General features: G+C 43.2%; 1 protein-coding gene across 1 annotated transcript in view; it reads right to left on the reverse strand.

Annotated features, from left to right (window-relative positions):
* The window catches only part of Mtmr10 (myotubularin related protein 10), a 57132-nt gene extending 47672 nt beyond the window's left edge, over positions 1–9460 (reverse strand). Inside the window, exons 1-2 of the mRNA XM_041655338.1 lie at positions 9280–9460; positions 8717–8777 (exon numbers count right to left, since the gene is read on the reverse strand). Coding sequence (XP_041511272.1) covers positions 8717–8777; positions 9280–9339 — 121 coding nt within the window. The 5' untranslated portion in view covers positions 9340–9460. The remainder of the gene's footprint in view (positions 1–8716; positions 8778–9279) is intronic.
* Positions 9461–23880: the final 14420 nt, after the last annotated feature.

Consider the following 23880-nt stretch of genomic DNA (forward strand, 5'->3'; position numbering starts at 1 on the left):
AGGCAGCTCACAAAATCAGATGAGGTGCTATAAACCAGCACTTAGGAGGCAGAGGCAGAAGAACCCAGAGTAGGAGACCAGGCCGAGTACACAGTGAGACTGTCCCTAAAAACCAACTCTATTCCCCTAGGAGGCTCAACATTCTCTAGCTCGGTTTTTAAAGTGAGTAGGTGATATTCCCAACAGAAACCAGCAGCAGTAGAACTCAAGCTGCTCTGAGTAGTGCTGAAACTAGCTATTCAATCTGGTCAAGCAGCCAATTGGGTTGAAAGACGAGGACTGAGCACACAAATGTAATCACAGACTTGCCACAGCTGCCCTCAACACCCAGAGTATAATCTAGGACTGGTAGCTTCTCAGTGCTGGTCCCAACTGATTCCTTAGTCAGTATATATGAGAGGAGCGCAGGTGTTTACTACAGAGATGAGGGACTAGCCACTAAAAACGTTAAATCACTTTCACACTCTTAAGACTTTAAAAATAGAAATAAATGTGAAACTTATTAAGTGTCCCTCAGCACCCACGGGGGATTGGTTCCCAGACCCTGTGGATGCTAAAGCTCCTTACACACATGGTGGGCATTGCACACAACGCATGCAGTCTTTAAAGCACCTTCGATTCGATGTAAGTGCCGTGTTGCTGCACAGTATTGCTCAGGGAACAAGGACAAGAACAAAACTGTGCATATTCAGTACCGTGATTTTAAGACTTGCCATCAAGAGTTGGGAGAATCCACGGATGTGGAACCCAGTCACAAAAGCCTTCTGTCCTTGTTTCTACATACTCTCATAAATGTAAATATGCTACAGTGACATGGAACAAGTACCAACACTGAATTAAAGATTCACAGTGCTGTTCCTAACTGCATTCTTGTGAGAAACAAAAGAAATTATCTAGCTCCTTCCACGAGAGCTTATCACAATCTAGGCTACTGAATAGTCAACCTCTGTCCCCTTTGTTCTCAATTATAAGACTAAAATAACTGAACTAATTATTTCCACTACACACAGAAAATACCTTCCTGTACTATAACCCAAACTTTCTGCTTAACCTTATATTGTACCCCAACCAATTTATCTGAACTAGGACTCTCAAAACAATGCTACAGTAAGACAAGATTTGTGATTCACTTATGATTCATTTGTACTTGTATGTATGTCATATTCAAATAAAAACCACCTAAAAACAAGCAAGTCAAGTCACACTGTAGGATTTCCTGGCAAGGGGCAGAGGCAGTCATGGCAAGCAAAGAATGAAGGGCTGCAGGACTAGGACACTGTGGCTGTGCTTGTACCATCTGCCAGTTTTATCTCTATCTCCATCTCTATCTATCTTTCTACCTACCTATCTGTCTATCTTTTACCTACCTACCTACCTATCTCTCCACATCCCCACAACAGCCCTTTCTAGCAATGCAGCCAGAAGAAAACATTCAGCCTTCAAATTTAGTAAGACTGAGACAAAGGAAGGGGGTATGTGATGATGGCTTCATGGGTTGGTAAAACACAGACCCTGGGCTACACCAAGATCTCTCTCTCTTTTTTTTGTATATATAATTTTATTGAAACATTATTCTTGTGCTGCTTTTGGCTACTTCACAGGACAAAGGCAAAACTGAGTACTTATAACACAGAGCTAGCCCACAATACCTACAACGTTTACTGTATGGCACTTTGCAGAAAAAGTCTGCTGACCCCAGCATTACAGATGACTACTTAAAAATGACAACTCTGAATTATCTTAAACAAAGCTTAAATATATTTAGGTGTTCTTGTCTGAAGGCAGGTGCCTGTGCAATACTACAGCAATCTAGGGTACCCAGGGGGTCTACTCGGTACCAGGATGAATACAGAAAACCTCCCTCAGAAAGAGTCCATCCAAGTCAAGACGCCTCTCGCCAGTGAGCTGCAGCAATAGGCAGAAAGTGCTGTCTGCTCACCCAACAGTGGTCCTCTCCTAACATTTCAAAGGAGCGACAGGTGTTCTAAGTTGTTGTCATAAAAACAGCCTCGCTTAAAATAGGGAAGAAAATACACAAAGCAACACACTTACAAAGAGTAGTGAGAGATACAAGAAATACATTTTCTTCTTTACTCTGGCCCTTGGTGTGTAATGTTTTTATTTATCTCTGAGGTATTTTTTAATATAAAGCAAAAAAAATAAAATTTAATATAAAGCAAAATACCAAAATCTTGAAGGAGAAACTCATATAAAACTTTAGAGACCATGGGCTTTCCTGGAGAGCGCCCCTCTACTGGCTCTGGAATGAGAGGTGGTGTGCTAGGGATGGCTCACAATGGCTCCATCACTTCTTCCAACTCCCGACTTAGCATGTTCAGCCACAGAGGAACTGTACACATTACCAGCAGAGCTTTGAGAAGTAACAGAGAGTGCTCTTAAGGAGCAAGCAAGCAGGAAACTGGTTTCCTTGTGGGAAGAGCAAAAGCACCCAAGCAAACTTTGTCAATTAGAAGCTAGCTGAGAGTTTCTACCAAGGCCTGGGAGGGGACCGAGAAATCACTGAAGTTTCCTCAAAACCCTTCTACCTGGAAAGAAAAATGAGAAAAGAAATGCAAAGAGAATGATATCCAAATGGTATAGGGAAGGAAAATTATAATCTCCAAGGACAACAAAAAAGATCGTACAAGTTACTGTTAATGTGTCATACAGTTAGAAAGTTAATGTATGTTTGGTAAATAGAAATAAATTTTCCCATAAATATCAGTTTGGAAAATAGTCCAGGGCAAAATCTTCTGTAACTCAACACATGGCTTGAAACGGGAACCAGTCTCCAGTTTACCTGATCCAGGAAGGATTCCCTGGGCATGGGGCTTGTGACACTCAAGAATAGTATGGGGTAAGCTGTTACCAGTTACTCAACCTAATTTTAAAACAGTTGTAACTGCAAGTCTGAGGTATGCATCAGATAAACATATGTGTGCTGCTAATGGTGGTGGCTGTGCAGCTCATTCACATACCCCAAAGCCTTCATCCAAGCACCACATCCACTATGTGCAGGCACATGGGGGCAAGACCATGTCTATGGTGTAGGTCCGGGGAAAGGACCAGAGTGAAATGATGAACAGAAGAGATTGTGACAATACAGAATGTGTGGTGACAGTGACAAAGACCCAGACAATGAGTAAAGTATCTGGGAGGCAGTGAAGAGCCAGACTGATCGCAGCAAACCTAAGTCCCCAGGATCAGGCAACTTAGTAAGCCAGACTGTTAACAAACCTACAGAAAGACTTAGGAGTTTATCCTGCTCAAGTGGGAGTTTATTTAAGAAGTTCAGAGCCTTTAAGCACCAGTGGAAAGACTGATGTGAGCAGTGAGCAGTGTGCTGGCCTGAGGCAGTGCAGGAGGACGTAAGAAACACACTGCTGCCATTCTGTGAAGGCTCCAGGTGAAGCTCAAGTCGAAGGCTAAAGTGCTGCAGTTGAACACCACAGGTTCAAGGGCACATTACCGGGCTTTTGACCAATGCAAACCTCAGTCCAGCTCATCGAGGAAGCCATCTTCAGATGGGCATCACAGGAGCCCTTTAAAAGACATGTTTGTGTTGTTTTGCCAGCCAATGATTTCTAAGCTAACTGAGGAAATGAGATGCAGGATGAGGCAGAAGACAAGAACAATATATAAATGGCACGAACAAGGAAGACATAACAAATAAATTAAGACAGCTACACACCAATGCTGCAGTCATTTTTCCAGATTGCCTGTGGATGTACACTTCCCCTATCTGACCTCAAGAGGTCTGATGATTAGGGCATCCCTTATCAGCCCACGAGCTGATCCCTATAACTAAAGTGCTGTTGGTTTTGGACTTGGGAAGGGGGAAGAATGAACTGAGCTGACACAGGGCTTTCAGAACAGTGGCCAGGGCTTTGCTGACACTCAAAATTCAGATGACAAACATTTCCTGAGAAGGCTTTTGCTGACACTCCTTGATGAGCAGAGTCCCCAGTCTGACTTAGGTGACTATCCTGAGCCCTTCCAACTTTTGCTCTCCTCTTCTACAGCATTTCCCGCACTAAACTGAAACTGTGTAAGGGAGGAATCCCACCTTCCACCCCCCCCCCACCCTTCCCAAAACAAAAAAACAAAAAACCTCTGCCAAGTAACACCGGGCATTCCATACCTGTTAAACAAAGCAATCCATTCTAGTTAGTCATAGCTTTTCAACTTCTCCCTCCCACCTCTAGGAGCCTTAAAAAGATCCTGCCTCAGGGAGAGACATGGGCAAAGGTCACCAAGCCCTCCTCCTCATAGCAAATCTCATATCCCAATCACAAGCTGCTGGCATTCTACCAGCCGCTCCTCGGCAAAGCCAGCAACAGGAAATCACTACCTCTTAAGACATTCCAGTTTTTGGCAGCTGAAATTGAAAGTTCTTCCTCAAGCTGGGTCAAATCTGTCACTGTTGAAAAAAAAGAAGCACAGCCAAAGACATGGCTCTTTCCATCTCACTAGAGGATTTTCTCTTGACTGACATTCAGTCTGCCCACCACAGTTTCAAAGCATAAATCTGAATATGAAAGTCGCCAGCGTAGCTACGTGGGTCATGCTGCTCTGTGCTAACAGCACAGTATGGGAGCCAGGCTTGGCAGTCGCCTCCGCCTCTGCAGACCCTGCAACACTGCGCAGCTTCCTTAATTCCTGCTAGTTCTCTTACCTGCCAAATGGAGACAAATTAGTACCTTGCCTGACAAGGCTGTGGTGAAGACTGACCTATAAGGTGCATCAGCCAAGGATGTGAGCTCAGATGTCAAGGCATGCCAGGAACCAGGTTAGCAACAAGGAAGTTCTGCAGCTTTGTGTGTCAGCTGGATATCAAGGACAATAAAACCCAGGGCCTGAACACTATCCCTTCAGTGCTCTCCATTCTTTGACCCGAGTTTTCCGGAATCAAAGGACAATTGGCACTACCAAATGCTTTCCTTAGTAGGAACCTACACATATCTAGAGGCAGGCTGTGCTGTGATGACCACACTCTGGCTGGGTAGAGTTGTGTTACAACAATTTGTCAAAAGGAAGACACCTCGACAGAAAGTAACTGATAATCTATGCAGGTGCTCACCAAGCTGTACTGACAATAATCTCATCCTGTGATTTTCAGTTCACATTCTAAACCATAGCTACACATTAAAAAGGGGCGGGGGGGGACTAAAGTAGAGTTCCTAACTTTGTATTCTGCCAATTTAAAATGTTTTACTCAGCAAAAGAATATATCCTAAATCAAAGAAGTTAGACGGTAAAGTCAGCACAACAATGTTTACATCAATTAATTTCAACCCTAAGAAAGAAAGTGTCCATCTTCCTGACTGTCCCTTCAACCATGGCCTAGCAAAAAACACTTCAGGCTGAGCACAGTGGCCCAGAGTGCCACCCCTGGGGAGGGAGGCTGGGGCCAGGGGATCATTGAACCCAAGGGTTTGAAACCAGCCTGGACAATACTGTTTCAATAGATCAGTTAAATAAATACATATGTACATATAGACATACATACATACACACATACATACATACATACATACATACATAAATTGCCCCAAACATTACCCTGGTCCTTCCTGGAATTTGGGAACCACTTATCAGATCACAATCTTGTCCAGGCAGCAAGGAATCCCCTCTGAGTCCTGTTGTGATCTAGATCACTGTACTTCAGGAACCTTTCCCTTCTATACAAAGCCTCGTACCCAGGAGGTCCTCACGGGCTCACATCCATACACACATACACAGTTACACACTTTAATGTAATACCCTAGTTTCTAAAAGCATAAAATGACTGCATCTATACAATAATATGCTAAGGAAACAGGATTCATATAATGAGCTAATGACAAAGAGAATGGTAACTAAGATAACACAGTACTTCACTCCAATTATAGGCTCGGGTGCAATTCTCTTAAGATGTCTACCACGAAACAGCAGCGTTTCTCTTGCTCCTAAAACCAGAACCTGGTCTGTCTGTCTACACACACGCATGCCTAAGGTAGCAAAAGGTCTAAACAGGGCGGGGTCCTTTTGTTTGGTCATTCACTCAGCGATAGCTCAGTGTCACATTTCAGGCACCATGTACAAATCAGGATCACAAAGCTAACTTTGATACAATCCCCATCTCAAAGGGCTTCATGAACCAGCAAAGTTGAAAATTACTAACATAAACCAGAATCTGAATTAAATTACTAGTATTTTCTTCAATTTTCTGTACTTAATAAATGATGGGGATCATTTTAAACTTAGCATTAAGGCCTAATAGAGCACATAATAAAGGCACATAAACAATTGATTTTGTATTCTAATTTTCATCTGCTTATTGAATTAAAAGTTCAAACTTAGGGCAACTGAAGTAGGATATCCTTGGACCTAAGGCAGTAAGCCAAAACATAGTGTGCAATACTATATCACTCAACAATCACTTCTTATTCTGTGTAAAGAAAGTCACAGGTGACTTGGACAAATTTTCTCTTGTCCCCTGACTACAGTGAAGGCCAGAACTGTATGAGCCAAGCCCTCAGTAAGAGTGCTGCCCTAGCTTAGGTCTTTATGGTTGCCCGTTGGTTGTCGTTTTTGTAATGGTGTGGAACAAACCCAGTGCCCTGCACATATTTAGCATGTTAAACACACAATCTACCATGACCTACAACCCGCACTACTCTAGGTTGTTAGAGAACTATACTTTGTACTTGCTTTCCAGAGTACACGAGTACAACACCATGCTGTGGGCAGAAGACAGAAGCATGGTTCGGTTCCTAGCAGTGATCACAGATTAGACATTAGAGTTGAGGCAGAAAAAGGGGACCCCAGTGGGATGCTCAGTCAGGGCACTACCTCAAAGAGCATGGAAATATGGGGACAAGAATGTAAGAACAGGAGAGGTTAGGCAAGGGGCGGGACTCTACAACTCAAGGTCAGCTCTCTATTCTGTAAGGATAACTGAGGAGCAAAGACAAACTGGACATCACCTTTACCATGCATCCAAGTGTGGGGTTTAAATGGGACATAAGCTTTCATGCGAGAAAAACTAATGGAGGTCAGGCAGCTTCTTAGCAGGCAATTAAACAGAAGCCAGTATTATTTCTGGGAAAAGTATGCCTGCTCACAGTCAGAAACTGAGGTTAAAATCTTCCCCAGAAAATGATTATTTTTTTAGTAATTTTAAAGACTAATGCTTCACTAAAAAAAAAAATCTTCGACCATAGTTATACTCACTGACACTTTTCCTAAGCATATCGTACATTTAATATTAATTTTAAAAGACACAACATGAGCATGTATAGCTAAGCCTACCTTGTTTTTAGTACCAAAGCACAGACTTGCAGAGAAGAGGATCAGTTGTTTAAGAACCGGGCCAGTTCAAAGCAGAAATCAAAGTTCAGGAGCTCACAGGCACTCAGTCAGCATGCATACTGTCTCCCTTGCTGCTGTTCTGAATATGCCGACCATGGCAAACATCGGCAGAGAACAGAGGGCACAGGGAGCAAGGGTTGCTCAGTATGTACGCTGCTCGCTCTCAGGGGTCACAGAGAAGGCTCCTTAGTAAACAGAGTGAAAGACACTAACAAAATCCAGAAAAATGTAACTCTAATAATGAAGTCTAGAGTTGGCATCTACTATACAGAACCCAAGGTTGACCAGTTGTTTGTCCCTACTTACTAACTTTCCACATTTGTTAAGTTACTCTCTACAAAGTTTCACTTATGTTATTTAAATAATAATTCTGGGTTTTTTAACATAACAAACTGGTATTTGATTATAGTTTAAGTTTAAGACAGGCCTTCCTGCCTGTCTGGTTATTTGCCCCAATAATCTTATTAAACAACTGATTTTTCTTTAGTTATTGTGTGACTGTTTCGTAATACAAAATAGTCATCAAAAGTTTTTGGACAGTAAAACTGTCCCTATGAATCCCTATTTCTATTTGTTGGGTCCTTCGTCTAGGGTAAATTCGTTCCCAATAAGTCTTTCTCAACCTGAGATTGACCTTAAGGGGGCACACAAGGACCGACACACACACACACACACACACACACACACACACACACACACACGTAGGGCGATGCCTGCAGACATTCTGCTGTGCTGAGGACATGACAGCTAGTTAGCAGGAGATGGGGTACCACAGGCACCGAACAGATACAGGCTGAAGATGTAGGGACGGCTGTCAGCTCAGGAAAACTCCACGCACGACAAAGAACTGTCCAGCCAGAAAGGTCAATAATGCCTCTACTGGGAAACAAAGTTCTAAACCGAAAAAAAAAAAAAAACGAATTTGCACACAGCTGACAACTTAAAAAAAAATTACAGAGTAATTCAATGTCTGCTGAGCACTGTCATTCGCTTAGAGACACAGGCATGCTTTTCATACCATCATAACATATTAGATAATGACTTGATTATCAATCATGAGATGCCAACACATATGCAGGGCAAAAAGAACTTTCACTACGCAAACAACTAGCTATGTCTTTAAAGGAACATTTCGGAAGGCAGAAAAGATAATGAGGTAGTTATGCTCGCGAAAGTCTTCTATGGTACTTTAAACTTTCTTAGACAAACACCATTTAGGTCTGGCCAACTCTTTCTCTTCTCACTTGTAAAGTTTTTTTTTTTTTAAACTGGAGAATGTTTAAAATAATAGAAAAGGAAAGTTAACCGCACAATACTGTTCATACAATGTCAGTCCAAAACACGTTAGAATTCTGAAATTTACCTGGCAAAAGAACTGGCTCCAGTTTTTTAATCTTCGGTTCGGAACTTATCTTATCGTCAGTCTGAAATACAAGAACAAAATAAAGCAAAACCCAAATACCATCCCCTCATGCGATACTAAGTCAAAATTTCTAAGTGATGACACATGCGACAGACTTTGACTTAAAACCCTTTCCCGTCCAAACCGAGATCGTTTTCAGATCTACTCATCTAGACTTGAGAACCTGACAGTCAACACCTTTACAGTAAGTAGCCCAAGCTGCTCTCAAGAGTTTACAATTGCTAGACAGGTAAGCTCTGCTAGGTGTCCACGGCGCTGCAACCATCTGGCAGTTACAGCAGGGTTGGTGGCCGACCCCGAAGAAAAGAAATGCAGCTCGGGACGGTCCCTAAGGTCTCGTCACACGGCAGGACTAGGGACCGGAGGACTTCGGCCAGAGAATGGCCGCCGTGGAGCTCTACAAGTTTCCACCGCGCCCGTGGCTCCCGGGAGGCGCGCTGCCCCGCGTCGCTCGCGTCCAGGTCCCGGGCGGCCCGCGCGCCGAGCCGCGAGCGCTTGCTTACCTGGGGCGGCGGCAGGAGGTAGGACCTGAAGCTGGGTCTGGGCGGCTTGAGGGAGAACATGGTGACGCCGCCTGTGCGCCCCGGCCCTGTGGCCGATCAGACGCCTCCGGGACCAACGTTCCCGGTGCGAGTACCCAGGCCGGGACTGCCGCCCGCCCCGCCGGGCCGACTGACGGGCCGGGACCGACGCGGCCAAGGGCACGCCCGCGGTGGGCGGGGCCGGGAGGAGCCACGCCCATCCCCGGAAGCGGCGCGCGGAGCCGGGCGCGAAGCTCGCTAGCAGCACCGTGGCGGAGCGCGACGGTGGTACTGGGCGCCGCTGGCCCCCGAGAGGCCATCTTGAGAGCGCGCTCCTACGGAGGCTCGCAAGGGTCACGGCGGCCTTCACCGGCCTACTGCGACTTGCACGCTTCTGGCGGTCACGCGAAGCCGCTGTGGTCTGTGGTGGGCAGTGTGCACTGTAGCTGCTGTCCCCGACCCCAGTTCTCAGGAGTCTCCCATCTGCGATAGCTGCTACCTGTTAGTCATCCCTCCTGGGCTACCAGCATCGGTTTTTTTGTTGTTTTGTTCTGTTGTTATTTTTTAAAGCGAGAGATGTGTAGTCATCTCACGGTTCCAGTTGTCTGCGCATTGAGGAGTACTCAAAAGGACGCAGAGATTTAGGCATCATCACAGACCTGGTTGCCAGAGTAGATCTCAAAGAAACAAGGGAAGATTTTCTTTCCCTGCTTACTACCAGTTGACCTAACTACTTGCGGTACAGATTTGGCCCGCTCTGGGTGGCCCGGACAAATGATACTGGCTGGCAACGCAGAATCCCAAGTTCAGTTTACTGATTTATTCTTCTCATTAAACTTTACGTGAAAAAAGATACTAAGCAAGATGTCCCAGCCCCCTCCTTTCCACATCCTTCATAAAGAAGCTGTTGACCTGGTAAGCCATCAGCAGTCCAGGGAGAGAATACGCCAGCATATTGGGGACTACCCTAGGTTGTGGAAATGAGAATCTACTCCAAAGCTGCAAAGACCAACCCGGCTTCATTCAGCGCGGTGCAGGTCATTTCTAGACTTAACCATGCTTCTGAACCTCCTTTGATGAGAGGGAGCCAGTGATATTCCATGCTCTTATACTTGGAAAAATAAAAGCATTTTATCATGAATGTCACAAAGAAACCGATGTAGCCCCAGAAATCACAATCACCATGGTGATACGTGAGCCAATGTTGCTAGCTTTGTGTGTGTGTGTGTGTGTGTGTGTGTGTGTTCCGAGAAGCAGAAGTGCAAAGAGTTGCTCTCCAGTTCATCTTTCTGTTTAGTAACATGCAACTGTACTTTGACAAGTAAATTGCGATGACAGCCTCCTATGAAAAATCACTGGTGCACATTATTTTTTATGACTATTTTTATTTCTACACATTAAATGGACTTACCCCTAATAGTCTTCAAACACTTGTGCCCCTTTTGGGGGGTTTTATTGTTCATGTTTTCTTAGTATCTGCAACTTTAATATGCATGTCAGCAAATTTTTTTTTTTTAAAAAAAAGGGAAACTCCAGATTTTTTATTGGCTTCACAATAATATTTTTCTGGATCATTTTCTTCAAGTAACATATTCTGGATATCTAGTCGTATTAACCCACATAGGCACTTGGGCTACTATAACAAAATACTAAATGATCTGGCCTGTACTCCTGACTCCTCTCTTGCTGTATTAGGTTGCTCCGGGCAACCTGGTCTAGACAACAAAAATGTATTATTATTTATCACAATTGTGGACTCAGAGAAGCTCAATCAAGCCTCTGTCAAATGATGTTTAATTCCCCTCCCATTTTCTTTTTCTTGCTGTCCTAGTGATTGGACAGAACAGAGGGCTTCTCATGGATTTAGCAAGTGACATCTACCACTGAACTATAGTTCCAACCTCTCTATTTTGAGAAAGGGTTTTACTGAGTTGCTGGATTTGAACTTGGGATCTTCCTGCCTCAGCCTCCAAGTAATAGGTGAGATCACAGGCCCATGCAACCAGGCCAATAGGTAGCTTTAACCAATAGCTTCCTTCTTGCTGTGTTCTCAGATGGTGGGTCTTTCCTCTTAGAACACTGAGCCTGTCTGATGAGCACCCTGACTTTTTGTCTTACTGGCCCTGTCTCTAGGTACAGTCTCAGTGGCATCAGGGTTTCAGAGTGTGTTGGGGGGGGGGGGTCGTCTGTTGATGGGTTTTGCAGCCTCCTCTCAGATTCCGACCTTGACTACTGGATGCTTGGTTGGGGCTGTGGACCCCCAGACCCTGAATTTCTTGTAAACAACTTGTTATACTTGCGGCTGCTCTGAGCAAAACAACTTGTTTTTCCTGTGTTTGTAGCTACTCTGAGCAGGAGACCCTGAGGAGTTCCTGATGGCAGGGGAGTGGTGTCTGGTGGGTTTGGCTGGGGTGTGGCTATCAGTTAAGGATCTCTCAATAAGCCGTCCTGTAAAACAATAAAGGGGGCATTCTTGTTTCAAGAATGACCTGTCTCTCTGTGTGTTTGTGTGTTTCAGTCTCCAGCCCCTTTCCTGGCTGGTGAACCATCCTGTCCCGCAGTGCAGGCGGTATGCTACAGGCCTAGTACAGTAGTATACGCAGTCCGGGCGCTGCAGGACCATAGCATCCGTACCAGCGCAGACGCTGTAGATCACCCCCTTCTTTGGGCTTTTGTGTCACTGTTTCAGCTGTCTAATCACCTATCTGTCTCCACTGTTGGGTTTTCTACCATAGGAAACACTGGCATCCCCTAGAGACCACTTTCTTTTCTTTGACAGAAAAAAAGGAGAAGAAATAAAAGAATGAGTTCATCTTTGTTGAATATCTATTGTTTCATTTAGTTACTCATTCAGTCAATTACCAGATTTTTATTGAGTGCCAGCTTAGTATTGGGCTTGAATCAGGACTTTTAAGAGGCCAATGTTCTTTACAGTCATGACGTTTTCATTATGCGTAAAAAGAAAAAATTGATATATAACATATAATGTGGTTTAAAGGGACTGTAAAGGAAATTAAGAATGGGGGACAGATTGTATTTACCAACTACGATTTAGGTCAAATCAGGGAAGGCAATACTGCACAGATGACATTTAAGCAAAGGCTGAAGGGAATATGGGAGGTGAAAATCAGAAGGCAGAGTTTCCAGGCAGAGGTCAGCAACATAAATACCTCGAGGTAAGAGCCTTAGATTAAGTATTTGAGGCAAGGACGCCTGAAGCAGCCTAATCTAGCGGAAGAGTAGGTCAGAGGGAAACAGGCCAGGTCAGAGTCCTTGAGATTTGGAAACTGAGCAGAGCTGCGAAGTGAGTGAGCAGGACTTCTAGGCCTTCTATTTTGAAATAGCTGTGCTGTAGTGGCACAGCACAGAGACAAGCTGTGATAACAAGGTAGATAAAAGTAGGAGACAGTGGTAGCTATGTACTTAGCTAGAGGGGACTACACTTTATGACTACAAAAGGATGCCCTCGGCTGAAGGTATGCTTCTCAAGATAACAAGCATTTTAAAGTGCATTAAAGGAGAATTTAGGAAAATTTAGAATTTAGTTGACAAGCCACAACAGCTTTTAGTTCTCATATAAAACAGACAAAACAACAACATATTCAAGCAGAACAAACAAACAGAAAATCCCCCAAAACCACCCAAAGGAAGCATCAACAGCATATCTAAGGGACATTACATCCTCGAGTTTTTCAAAAGAGAGGAAAAGACACTAACAAACAAATGCTCAGGACCCTGAAATGTTTGCAGTGTCAGCATCAGGGATCAGTGAGACTTCCCTAGAACTCCAGAATAGCCCAAGGTGTTTGCTGGGAGATCCAGCCGGTCTGGTCAAGGACAGCAGCTGAAACAGAAGGGATATTTCTTCCAAAGCAGGAGAAAGCAAGAGGCTCCTAATTAGGTGTGTGTTGACTAAGGAACTGGATTGATGAAATTTGAAAAACAGCCTAAGGAAACTTCCCTTCCAGGAAAAGGATCCACACTGAGGACAAAGTGCTGAGGATGAAGCATAATAGAGTAAACAAGAAGCAAAGGCAAGAGAAAGGCACCTAAGAATACGAGCTAATTGGAAAAGCTCTCTTAAACCACCACAAAAACTTAAGAAAACAAATTTCACATAAAAACAATCTCAGGAAAGTATGTGAGTCAAGATTTGCGGGGGGAGGGAGGGGAGTGCAATGAGCAGGCTGGGGGAGATGGCTCGGTCGTAAGTGCCAGTTGCATAAGGATAAGGATCTGAGTTTGTGCCTTACCACCCACATAAAAAGCCAAACATAGTGGCAGGTGTCTATGACAAAACAAAGACAGGAGGATCCCTAGGACTTGGAAGCCAGCTATCATAGTTGAATCCAAAAGTTTCAGGCTCAGTGAGAAACTCGGTCTCAAAAAATAAGACAGAAAGCAAAAGAAGACGCCCTTCTTCAACATCTGACCTCCACATGCACCCGTACTCACACACAAATGCATAAACACATTGGCACCACACACGCACGTGCACACACACACATGCGTGCACACACAACACACACTATAAAGAAATGAAGAAGTTGTGATGAAAGGGAGTAAGAAGGAAGCAACATTGCTGGGGAAGATTGTTTTCAGGTGTGTGACTTGTTTATCCTGCAGTTGCTTAACTCAATGTAGCTGTGTTCTGTGCCTGTCCAAAAATGCTTAATGGTCCTAATAAAGAGATGACTGGCCAACAATGAGGCAGGGGCAAGGATAGGCAGAGAGGATAAATAGAAGAAGAAACGAAGAAGAGGAGGAACAAGAAAACAAGGAGAGGAGGACATCAGGGATCAGCCACTCAGCCAGTCATGGAGTAAGAAGGAAAGAAAGGTATACAGAAATAGAGAAAGATAAAAGCCCAGAGGAAAAAGGTAGTCGGGATAATTAGTTAAGAAAAGCTGGCAATAAACAAGCCAAGCTAAGGCCGGGCATTCATAACTAAGAATAAGCCTCGGTGTGTGATTTATTTGGGAGCTGGTAGCAGGCCCCACAAGAAAGTCAAAAGAGTAAAACATCACACAAACACAACATTCCTACAGATGATGGAACACATGCCCACTAAGCAGAACTACTGTGCCAAAGGGGGTACAAAGTGTAAGCCCCCATCTCTGGCCTCCATGCTTGGAGGCCCCGTCCCTGTGACCGCCAAAATCTTGACCTCACCCTCAGTCTATTTAAACTGCTTCCCTGGAAAGTTTCCTCGTGGTCTCCACTGCATCAGAGGCTACACATTCACCGGTGACTCCCACCCAGGCTCTTACAATGCCAAGCTTCCAGGGATCTCCACAGCCCCCTCAACCAGAACCATGCGGGAGATTTTTGCACATTACCAGGTTCGGCTGCCAGAATGAGATGCAGTCTTGATCACCATGGGCCACAACTTTTGGTGCTAACCCTAAGGAAATAATCCCAGAAGATTCCACCTTAATGGTGATGCTGGTCTCTTCTTAGCATCTGATCTCAGCCCCAGCTGACCAGTACCAATTGTCCTAGAAAACAAAGGCTTCACTTCAGTAGTGATGGTCTCTTGTTAATCACAGCCAATTATTTAGCCCCAGAAGTCAGAAACCCAGACTAAAAATGATCATAGGAACAGTCCCAGTAAAGTCTCCGACGGATTCTCGAAAGTCTCTCTGGAACATCTCATGCTAGGCCTTCATTGTCTGCATTGCTCTCAGCACACTGACCTCCCACAAAGCATCCCACTAAGCTTTAAGCACAAATGCTTTTCCGAACACTTCTACCATCCTCCCCAAACAGCCTGCACAGGTCTGCCACAGTTACATCCCATTCTCTGGTGCCAGTGTCTGCCCTACTTCGCTTCCTATAGTTGTAATAAAGACACCACCAAAAGCAACTTTGGGAGGACAGGATTTATTTCAGGTTACAGCTTGTAGTCCATCACTGAGGAAGTCAAGGCAGGAATCTGGAATCAGGACCGGAAATAGAGACCATGGACGAATGCTGTTCACTGGCTGGCTCGGGAGGCTTTCTTATACAACCCAGGACCACCTGCCAGGCATGGTACCACCCACAGTGGGCTGGGGTCCTCCTACATAAACCATTAATCAAGAAAATGCCCACAGACTTGCCCGAAAGACAAATCTGATAGAGGCATTTTCTCAGTTGAGTTTCTTCTCCAGATAACCCTGACTTGTGTCAAGTTGACAAACAACGACAAAACCCAACCAGCACAAGGACCAAGTGGCAGCTGTTTACTGTAGACAAAAGAGATCCAATGTACAGAGCGTATATTATCTTTGAGTTGGAGGAAGGTGTGCAGGGTGCAGGGTAAGGAAACGGAACAAATACGAGCAATTGTCGTTCCAAAAAAGTCCTTCTTCCTGGTGAGGGCTAGAAGCAAACTCCATGTGATCCAGTGAAGGAGAGAGTCAAAAGAAGAGGAAGTGTTCTATCACAGCAACAAGGACAGAAACAAAGACCACTGGAGAAGCGGGGAGACAGCCTCTTCAAGAAATGATGCCAGGAAACAGGGTATCTTCCTATGAAAAAGGGATACTAGACGCCTGTCTCTCACCCTGTGCAAACTCCAGTTCAAACGTCAAAGAACTTAAGATCTGAAACACTGGAAGTCCTAGAAGAAAATGTAAAACATTTCAGGAAAGGGCTGCTTTTTTCCCTTTTGCTTTGTTTGTTTTGCAACAGGGTCTCACTGTGTACCCCTGGCTGGCCTGGAACTTCCTGTATCGATCAGGCTATTGTGAGAGCCAAAGCTACATTTTAAATTTTAATTACTATGCCCAAGAGATCCACAAAATAAAAAAGGCCGCTGATATGCAAGCCCCTTGCCAAGGACAGATAGTTCCTGAAATGCTGGGGGCTGTTGTTCATGGGAGATTGTAAGTCACACGTTTTCACTCCCCTAAACAAGTTTGTTTGACCCAACTACACCAGACATGATTGATCACGTGTTGGCGGGAGTTTCACAGGAAGGAAAAAGATATACACTTGCCCCTGACAGGACCTATGAAAAATACTTAAATACCTGCAAACCATGACTAAGAGCCATTTTCTGTGAAACCAGAGATGAACCCGAACAGAGAGTCCATCAACCTGGCCAATATTTCATTAAAGCTTGCTTCAAATTTGACTTTAAACTGTGGTAGTGGTTTTATTCTTCCCTGGTGGGATTAACACTTGCCTTGAACCCAAAGAGATCCATCTGTTTCTGCTCCCCAGTGCTGGGATTAGAGGGTGTATGTCACCACATTCTGATTTGACTTTATTTTTTAAAAAATTATATTTTATTTTCTATATAGCAATACACTTTGTGTATTAAATAACACTATTATAAAATGTTATAGTTCTGAACAGAAGACAAAAGGGAAAATTTTCAGTTTATAAAATCCCTCCACTCAATTTTCTTTTTAATTTACTTTTTCTCATCAGGTCAGCACAGCAAACATACTCAATGTCACATTCCTATTGCACCTATGACACATGCATGCTTTTTTCCTCCACATACATGAATAAACAAGTAAAGGGAATTTCAAAATTAAAAGACCTTCTGCACAGCAAAAGAGACAATAGTAGCTTACAGAATGAGAAGACTTTTTTTGCCAACTATACCATCTGACCCAGAATCTGGAAAGAAATGCAAACACTCCAAGCTCTCACAGATCATCCAAACCAACTAATCAACTCAATAGACACTTCTTCTTTTTAAAAAAATACATCTCTTTTTTGGAAGGGAGATTTTTGATAACAGTTTCTAATTCTTCGCAACTAACAGGTCTATTTAGATCGTTCAGCTGGTCTTGGTTTAACTTTGGTATATGGTACTTATCTAAAAAAATGTCCATTTCTTTTGCATTTTCCAGTTTTGTGGCATACAGGCTTTTGTAGTAAGATCTAATGATTCTCTGAATTTCCTCTGTGTCTCTGGTTATGTCCCCCTTTTCATTTCTGATCTTACTTATTTGCGTGTTCTCTCTCTGTCGTTTAATTAGTTTGGATAGGGGTTTGTCGATCTTGTTGATTTTCTCCAAGAACCAACTTTTTGTTTCATTGATTCTTTGGACTGTTTTCTGTGTTTCTATTTTGTTGATTTCCACCCTCAGTTTGATTATTTCCAGTCTTCTACTCCTCCTGGGCGCGTTTGCTTCTTTTTTTCTAGAGCTTTCAGGTGTGCTGTTAAGTCCCCAATGTAAGCTTTCTCCGTTTTCTTTAAGTGGGCACTTAGTGCTATGAACTTTCCTCTTAGCACTGCTTTCATTGTGTCCCATAGGTTTGAGTATGTTGTCTATTTATTTTCATTAAATTCAAGGAAGACTTTAATTTCTTTCTTAATTTCTTCCCTGACCCAGGTGTGGTTCAGTAGTTGAATGTTCAGTTTCCATGAGTTTGTCGGTTTTCTGGGGGTAGCATCCAAAAAAAAGCTTAGGACCAGATGGTTTCAATGCAGAATTCTACCAGAACTTCCAAGAAGAGCTAATACCTATACTCCTTAATGTATTTCACAATATAGAAACAGAAGAATCATTACCAAATTCCTTTTATGAAGCTATAGTTACCCCGATACCAAAACCACACAAAGACCCAACCAAGAAAGAGAATTACAGACCTATTTCACTCATGAACCTTGATGCAAAAATTCTCAATAAAATACTGGCAAACCGAATCCAAGAACACATTAGAAAAATTATCCATTATGATCAAGTAGGCTTCATCCCAGAGATGCAGGGCTGGTTCAACATATGCAAATCTATCAATGTAATCCAGCATATAAATAAACTGAAAGAAAAAAACCATATGATCATTTCATTAGATGCTGAAAAAGCATTCGACAAAATTCAACACCCCTTTATGATAAAGGTCTTGGAGAGATTAGGGATACAAGGGGCATACCTAAATATAATAAAAGCTATTTACAGCAAGCCAACAGCTAACATTAAATTAAATGGAGAAAAACTTAAAGCCATCCCACTAAAATCAGGAACACGACAAGGATGTCCACTCTCTCCATACCTCTTCAATATAGTGCTTGAAGTTCTAGCAATAGCAATAAGACAACATAAGGGGATCAAGTGGATTTGTATTGGAAAGGAAGAAGTTAAAAAAATACATCTCTAAAATTTTTATTAAAATTTATGTGTAGAGGTGTTTTGCCTGCACATATGTCTTATACCATATGTTTGCCTGGTGCCCATAAAGGCAGAAGAAGAGGACACTGGATCTTCTGGAACTGGATAGCTATCAGCTGTCATGTAGGCTGTGGGACTTGGACTCTGGCTCTCTGGAAGAGCAATCAGGTCTCTTAACTGCTGAATCATCTCTCTATAAATAGATTCTTTTTAAAGGAAAAAAATACAAATAATTAGCAAATGCTTGAAAAATATTCCATATCCTTGGCTTCAGGGAAATGCAAATCAAGACAGCTTTGAGACCATTTCACCCCAATCAGAATGTCTAACCCAAGAAAACAAATGAAAACAAATGCTGGAGAGGGTTGCAGAGAGGAACACTTCTTAACTTCTGGGTGAGTGTAAACTGGTACAGTCTCTATGGGAATCAGTAGGAAGTTCCTCAAAACACAGAGAAACAGAACTATTTTATGATTCGGCGATGCCAACCCTAAGTCAGCCCCAACAGAGACCTGAGCACGTTCACGTTTATTGATTATGGTACAATAGCCAAGATATGGAACCAGCCTACATGTGCAATAACAAGTGAATGCATAAAGAAAATGCATATGCAATGACTATTTTCCAGTTGTAAAGAATAAAATTATGGTATTTGTAGGAAAACATAAAGAACAAGAGATTATTATGTTAACCCACAATAAGTCAGACAAATATGGCAGTACTTTCTCTCATGTGGGTACATATGGATGAGAGGAAAAGGAGCTAGGAGAGGGGAGAAAGAAACTGAGAAGGTGAGGGGAAGGAATAAGTATGGATCCTAGAATATACAGGACATGCAAATATAAAGAGGGACTATTTGGGGATCAGTGACAAGAGGAAGGGGGCTGGGATCAAACAGCCCGGAAGAATAAGAGCAGAGTATAATTATATATACATATACATGCTTATGTGTGTATATATACACACACACACATATATATGTGTATGTATGAAAACATCATGACAAAAACCATAACAGCCATAACTTTGTATTTGTATGCTGGCTGAAATAATCAATTAAAATCATTCTTGTCAGGGATAATTCACTGACATTTGAAACCACAAACTGAAAGATGATGTTTTATAGAGAACACTAGTCTGGACTTACCAGCATTAGGACACATTCCTCTAGAACTAACTCTCAGACTCTCAAGAAGGAAAAAATGATGAAACTATCTTTGTAGCTAGACAAACAAAGCAAATGAGTTTGGGGGTGAAAGAAATTAGATTTTATCACAAGTTTTGATGGCTACATTCTATGCCCGGAGAAAATCAAGTAACATATTTAAAGTGCGAAAGAGAGAAAATGGGAGAGAATAATGCGTACAATGGAGGATCTCCGCCTCGTGCATATATAAGGCCATCGGATCATGGGTGTGCTTCCCACAATGGGACCAGCGGTCACTGTTAGGTAGGAAACCGACACATTGTGAAGGCAGCACATCCAAGGAAGCAATTGGTCAGTCCTGTTACACAGGGCGAGTCCTCCTGCAGCGCTCCCAACCGGTGGACAAAGGCAGCCATCTCTATGTGAAGCATTCCGACAAAGAAACCAAAGGAATAATAGAGTTTGGATATTGCAACGCCTTTCTGTTCATTAAATAATTTGGGGGAAGGACATCATAAAGGATGGAGGGAAACCTGTGAGAGTCAGTTCTTCTCTTTCTCCACGTGAATCCCTGGGATCAAACTCAGGTGTCAGGTTTGAGGACAAGGGCCCTATCCACTGAGCCATCTTGCCAGACCATTATTATAACATTTGCTCTCCTATGACTAAAGGAAGTTTGGCATTGAACATCAACACCTGCCGAGGGGACAAAAAGACAAGTACCAAAGGGTGTCTCAAGACGAGTGGGGCAACAATACCTTGACAGAGGCTTCAAACTATGCACCCTGCAGTGTTGGGAGCAGTGAGACCCCAGATCCTGAATTTCTTGTAATCCCCTGATCTGAGTGCCTACAGCTGCTCTGAGCATGAGACCTTCAGGAGTTCCTGATGGCAGGAGAGTGGTTTCTGGTGGGTTTGGCTGGGGCGTGGCTATCTCTATATAATTTGCCCCTGAACACAATAAAGGGGGCATTCTTGGGGAATTTAAGGATGACCCGTGTCGCTGTCTCTCTTGTCTGTGTGTGTCTGTGTATTTTAACCTCCAGCCCCCTTGCCTGAAGCTCGCGAACTGGGTGCCCTCAGTGGAGCCCTGAAGGGAGGTGGAAGAGAGGAACAGGTCCAGTACTGCTGCCAACAGCCTGAGAAACAGGACAGGACCGCAGAGCCGGACAGGACCGCAGAGCCGGACAGGACCGCAAAGCCAAGACTTTGACTATAGCACAGACAACAATTTAAGATAAGTCAGCGTGAAGCAGAAGTCAGTGAAGTTTATTCTGAGGGCGCGTTCACGCTTTAGATTTGAGAGAGATGGGCGACGAGAACCGCTTATCCAGTGGTGAGTACTCAACACAAGGCTGGAGGGAGCATTTTAAGAGTCACACTTTGGTATCTTCCTGACACCCACATTCATGATTCCGTGCTTTGTAAGGTATGCTGCTGAACGGATGTAACTTACAACAAGGCTTACAGATTAAGCAAAGCTAAAATTTAGATAATTTTAGAACTAAGTAAAAATTATGTGAACTGATTTGCTTAATTTTCTTATCTTAAAGAAAAATGTTATTAGCTCTAAGTTAATTTATAAGGTGGCCTAATGAGGTACATGTTTAGATTTAAGGAGAGAGGTGTGATAATATGGTGAGCCTTGAGGTGGCATACATTCTGGCCCTAAGTAAGCATGGTTCATTTGCTGCTCTTAGCATCCTTATTTGATGGTGTCTTTAGGAGAACACACATCTCTGCAGGCAATTTTAGCTTTATTCTGTTGAAGTTTCCTGACTTCAGTAAGAAGAAAAGACAAGCTGAATTCCAGGCCGAGGACTTTCTTTTTCTTCTCCTGTCCCTTTTTTTTTTGTCTTGCTGCAAAACAAACCCAAGTATAAGCAGCCCTGGGAGTCCTCCTGCCATTATGCAAAACACAAGAACATATCAAGCTGCTTCTAAGTATCTAAGAGGTAAAATTTAGACCAGAGGGGACTTGGCATGACAAATGATCCATGTTTTTAACAAATAAACTATAAGGAGAACTGAGAGCCAGAGAGCCTAACAGGAGATTAATACAGATTTCAAAGACCTTCAAGCAAAAACAAAAAGATGACCATTATTCAAGAAGCGTTCAGCTGCTAAAAACTATAATCAGTGACAAGTACAGCGACTTTAAAGCCTGTCTGCAAAAGTTTCAGCAAATTCCCGTATGTGGCCACACCCCTCGAATCTGAGCTGGCGTTAGTGACTGACTCAACCGTAGCCAACAGAATGCACTGGAAGTCCGTCTGCGTGACTTCTACCACAAAAATGCTGACATTTCCTCCCTGCTTGAACGGACACTCGCGTTCCGAATCCGGAGCTACCCTGGGAGAAACCTGATTACTGCGAGGGACCCTGGGTCCCCCAGACACCACGGATAGGCGCCCTGTTCTGAGATGTTGATCCCAGCAGAGAGGGCTCAGCTTTCAGACTTGTGACTAAGCATGTCTCCGCCCTAGCTCAGCCCTCAGTTGTTGAGTCACCTCCAGATGCTGAGTCTTCCCTGAAAGCCATGGAATGAGTCCATAATATGCTATTGCTGGCTTAGGCTAAGACGTAGTAGGCAACTGTTGGCGTCTTTATCCAGTTCTACACTCAGGGCTTCCCACATTAGTAGTCTGGGATCGGAAGGAATCTTTACATCACAGAAATCAGCGTGCATTCAAATCCGGGTGTTGATTACCGACTGTGCCTATGAATTCCTGACCCTCAGAATCCACGAGGTTGAATGAGTTAAGCCACACAGTTTGGTAGACATTAATTATGGATGGCAGTGAGTGGAACAGCGAGGAAATGGTCTTTGTAAACAAGACTACTTACTGTCGGGTTTCTTTTGGGAGAAGAAGGTGTAGTGAGATTTCAGGAGTGAATGGCAAGTTCTCTTTTTAAAATTGCTTCATGGTTCTTATGTGATCATTGTTGTTGTTGTTTGGATTAGGTGCCCAGGCTCATCTCAACCTGTGAGTGCAAATGATTAAGTACCTAGGACTACATTTATGCGACACCACAACTAAGCTGCAAATTCTCTGATCTCAGTGGCGGTTGTAAAGATATTCATTGTACAGCACTCAATTAAATCATATATTTTTTTCATGTGATTTTTCTCTATCTTTTATAAATAAAGCATGTTTTAAACAAAACATTTCTCGTTATTTCCAATGGATTCAGTAACATGCACTTGAATATGGAATTGCTGTTTGTTAACATTAACAACTTAAATGTAAAAATTGAAACCTAGATTATGGAAGACTGTAAAGGGCACTAGGTCCTTGGGCTCACAGATAAGTGTTAAGTATTTTTCCTTGGCTGACAAATGGTTCTGCCGACCCAGTAATCCCACCAGACCAAATTAGATGCCCAGGATTAATGGATGCCAATACTCCTAGGTGCCTGCCCCCGGAAAACATGGAGAAGGGAACAGAGAACTGGAAAGACCATGGAAAATCAGGATATCACGTAATCCTTCTCTGGGGGGGGGGCAGTTTAAATAGCCTATGGGAGTGGTCTTGACCCTCCAGGCCACCCGGGAGTGTTGACATCCATTAAACCTGGGCATCTTCTAATTGTGGTCTAATTTGGTCTCATTATTATTGCATCGATGGAAAGGTTTGTAGGTCAAAGGAAAAATATTAGCAATAAGCACTAGAGAAACCAGGAATGTTAAAAAGTTGTTTCTTCAACAGAAGAGACATATTCCTGTTTCTCACCCAGAAAGCAGGGAATGGATGTAGTTAGTAATCTGTGGCCTATGTTATCTGAAGGGCCAGGCCACATCTGAATTCTCCATGTTCTTCCTCCCTCAACCTTTATCTTGAACATTGTTTCTCAGTCAATAGAGCCCATCCTTAGGGGAGATGTCACGTGTACTTTATAGCTTGGTGATCCCCATGATGATTGCGATCGTGCCAGATCCTCCCTTAGGCCCTTAGACTACAGAACCCATTCTTATTGTGAAGGTCGCATGCACTAAACAAAAGAATTTTTATTTAGTCACGCCTTAAGCTTTATTGTGCATACAGGATTGAGGTAATTGTTACCAGCAAACTCTTTTTTTCAAAGTCGTACTGTGCTTAAATGCCTAAAGTCAAGTACCTCCTGGTGTCACACTCTAGAAGTTTGAAACAACACTGGGTACTGAGCTGTGATGAACCGAATTTCCTTCTTGCCTCACATTGGTGGTTACCGTGCTGATTCTAATGTTTGCAGAGACCACCACAAAAGACCAAAAAAAAAAAACAAAAAAACCAAAAAAAAAAATCTGTGTGGTGAAGTGAAATATAACCAGAATGGAAACGG

This window comes from Microtus oregoni, unplaced genomic scaffold (genome assembly GCF_018167655.1).
Source record: "Microtus oregoni isolate MIOR12 unplaced genomic scaffold, Mior012 000000F_ref0000247, whole genome shotgun sequence".
Lineage (NCBI taxonomy): Eukaryota > Metazoa > Chordata > Mammalia > Rodentia > Cricetidae > Microtus > Microtus oregoni.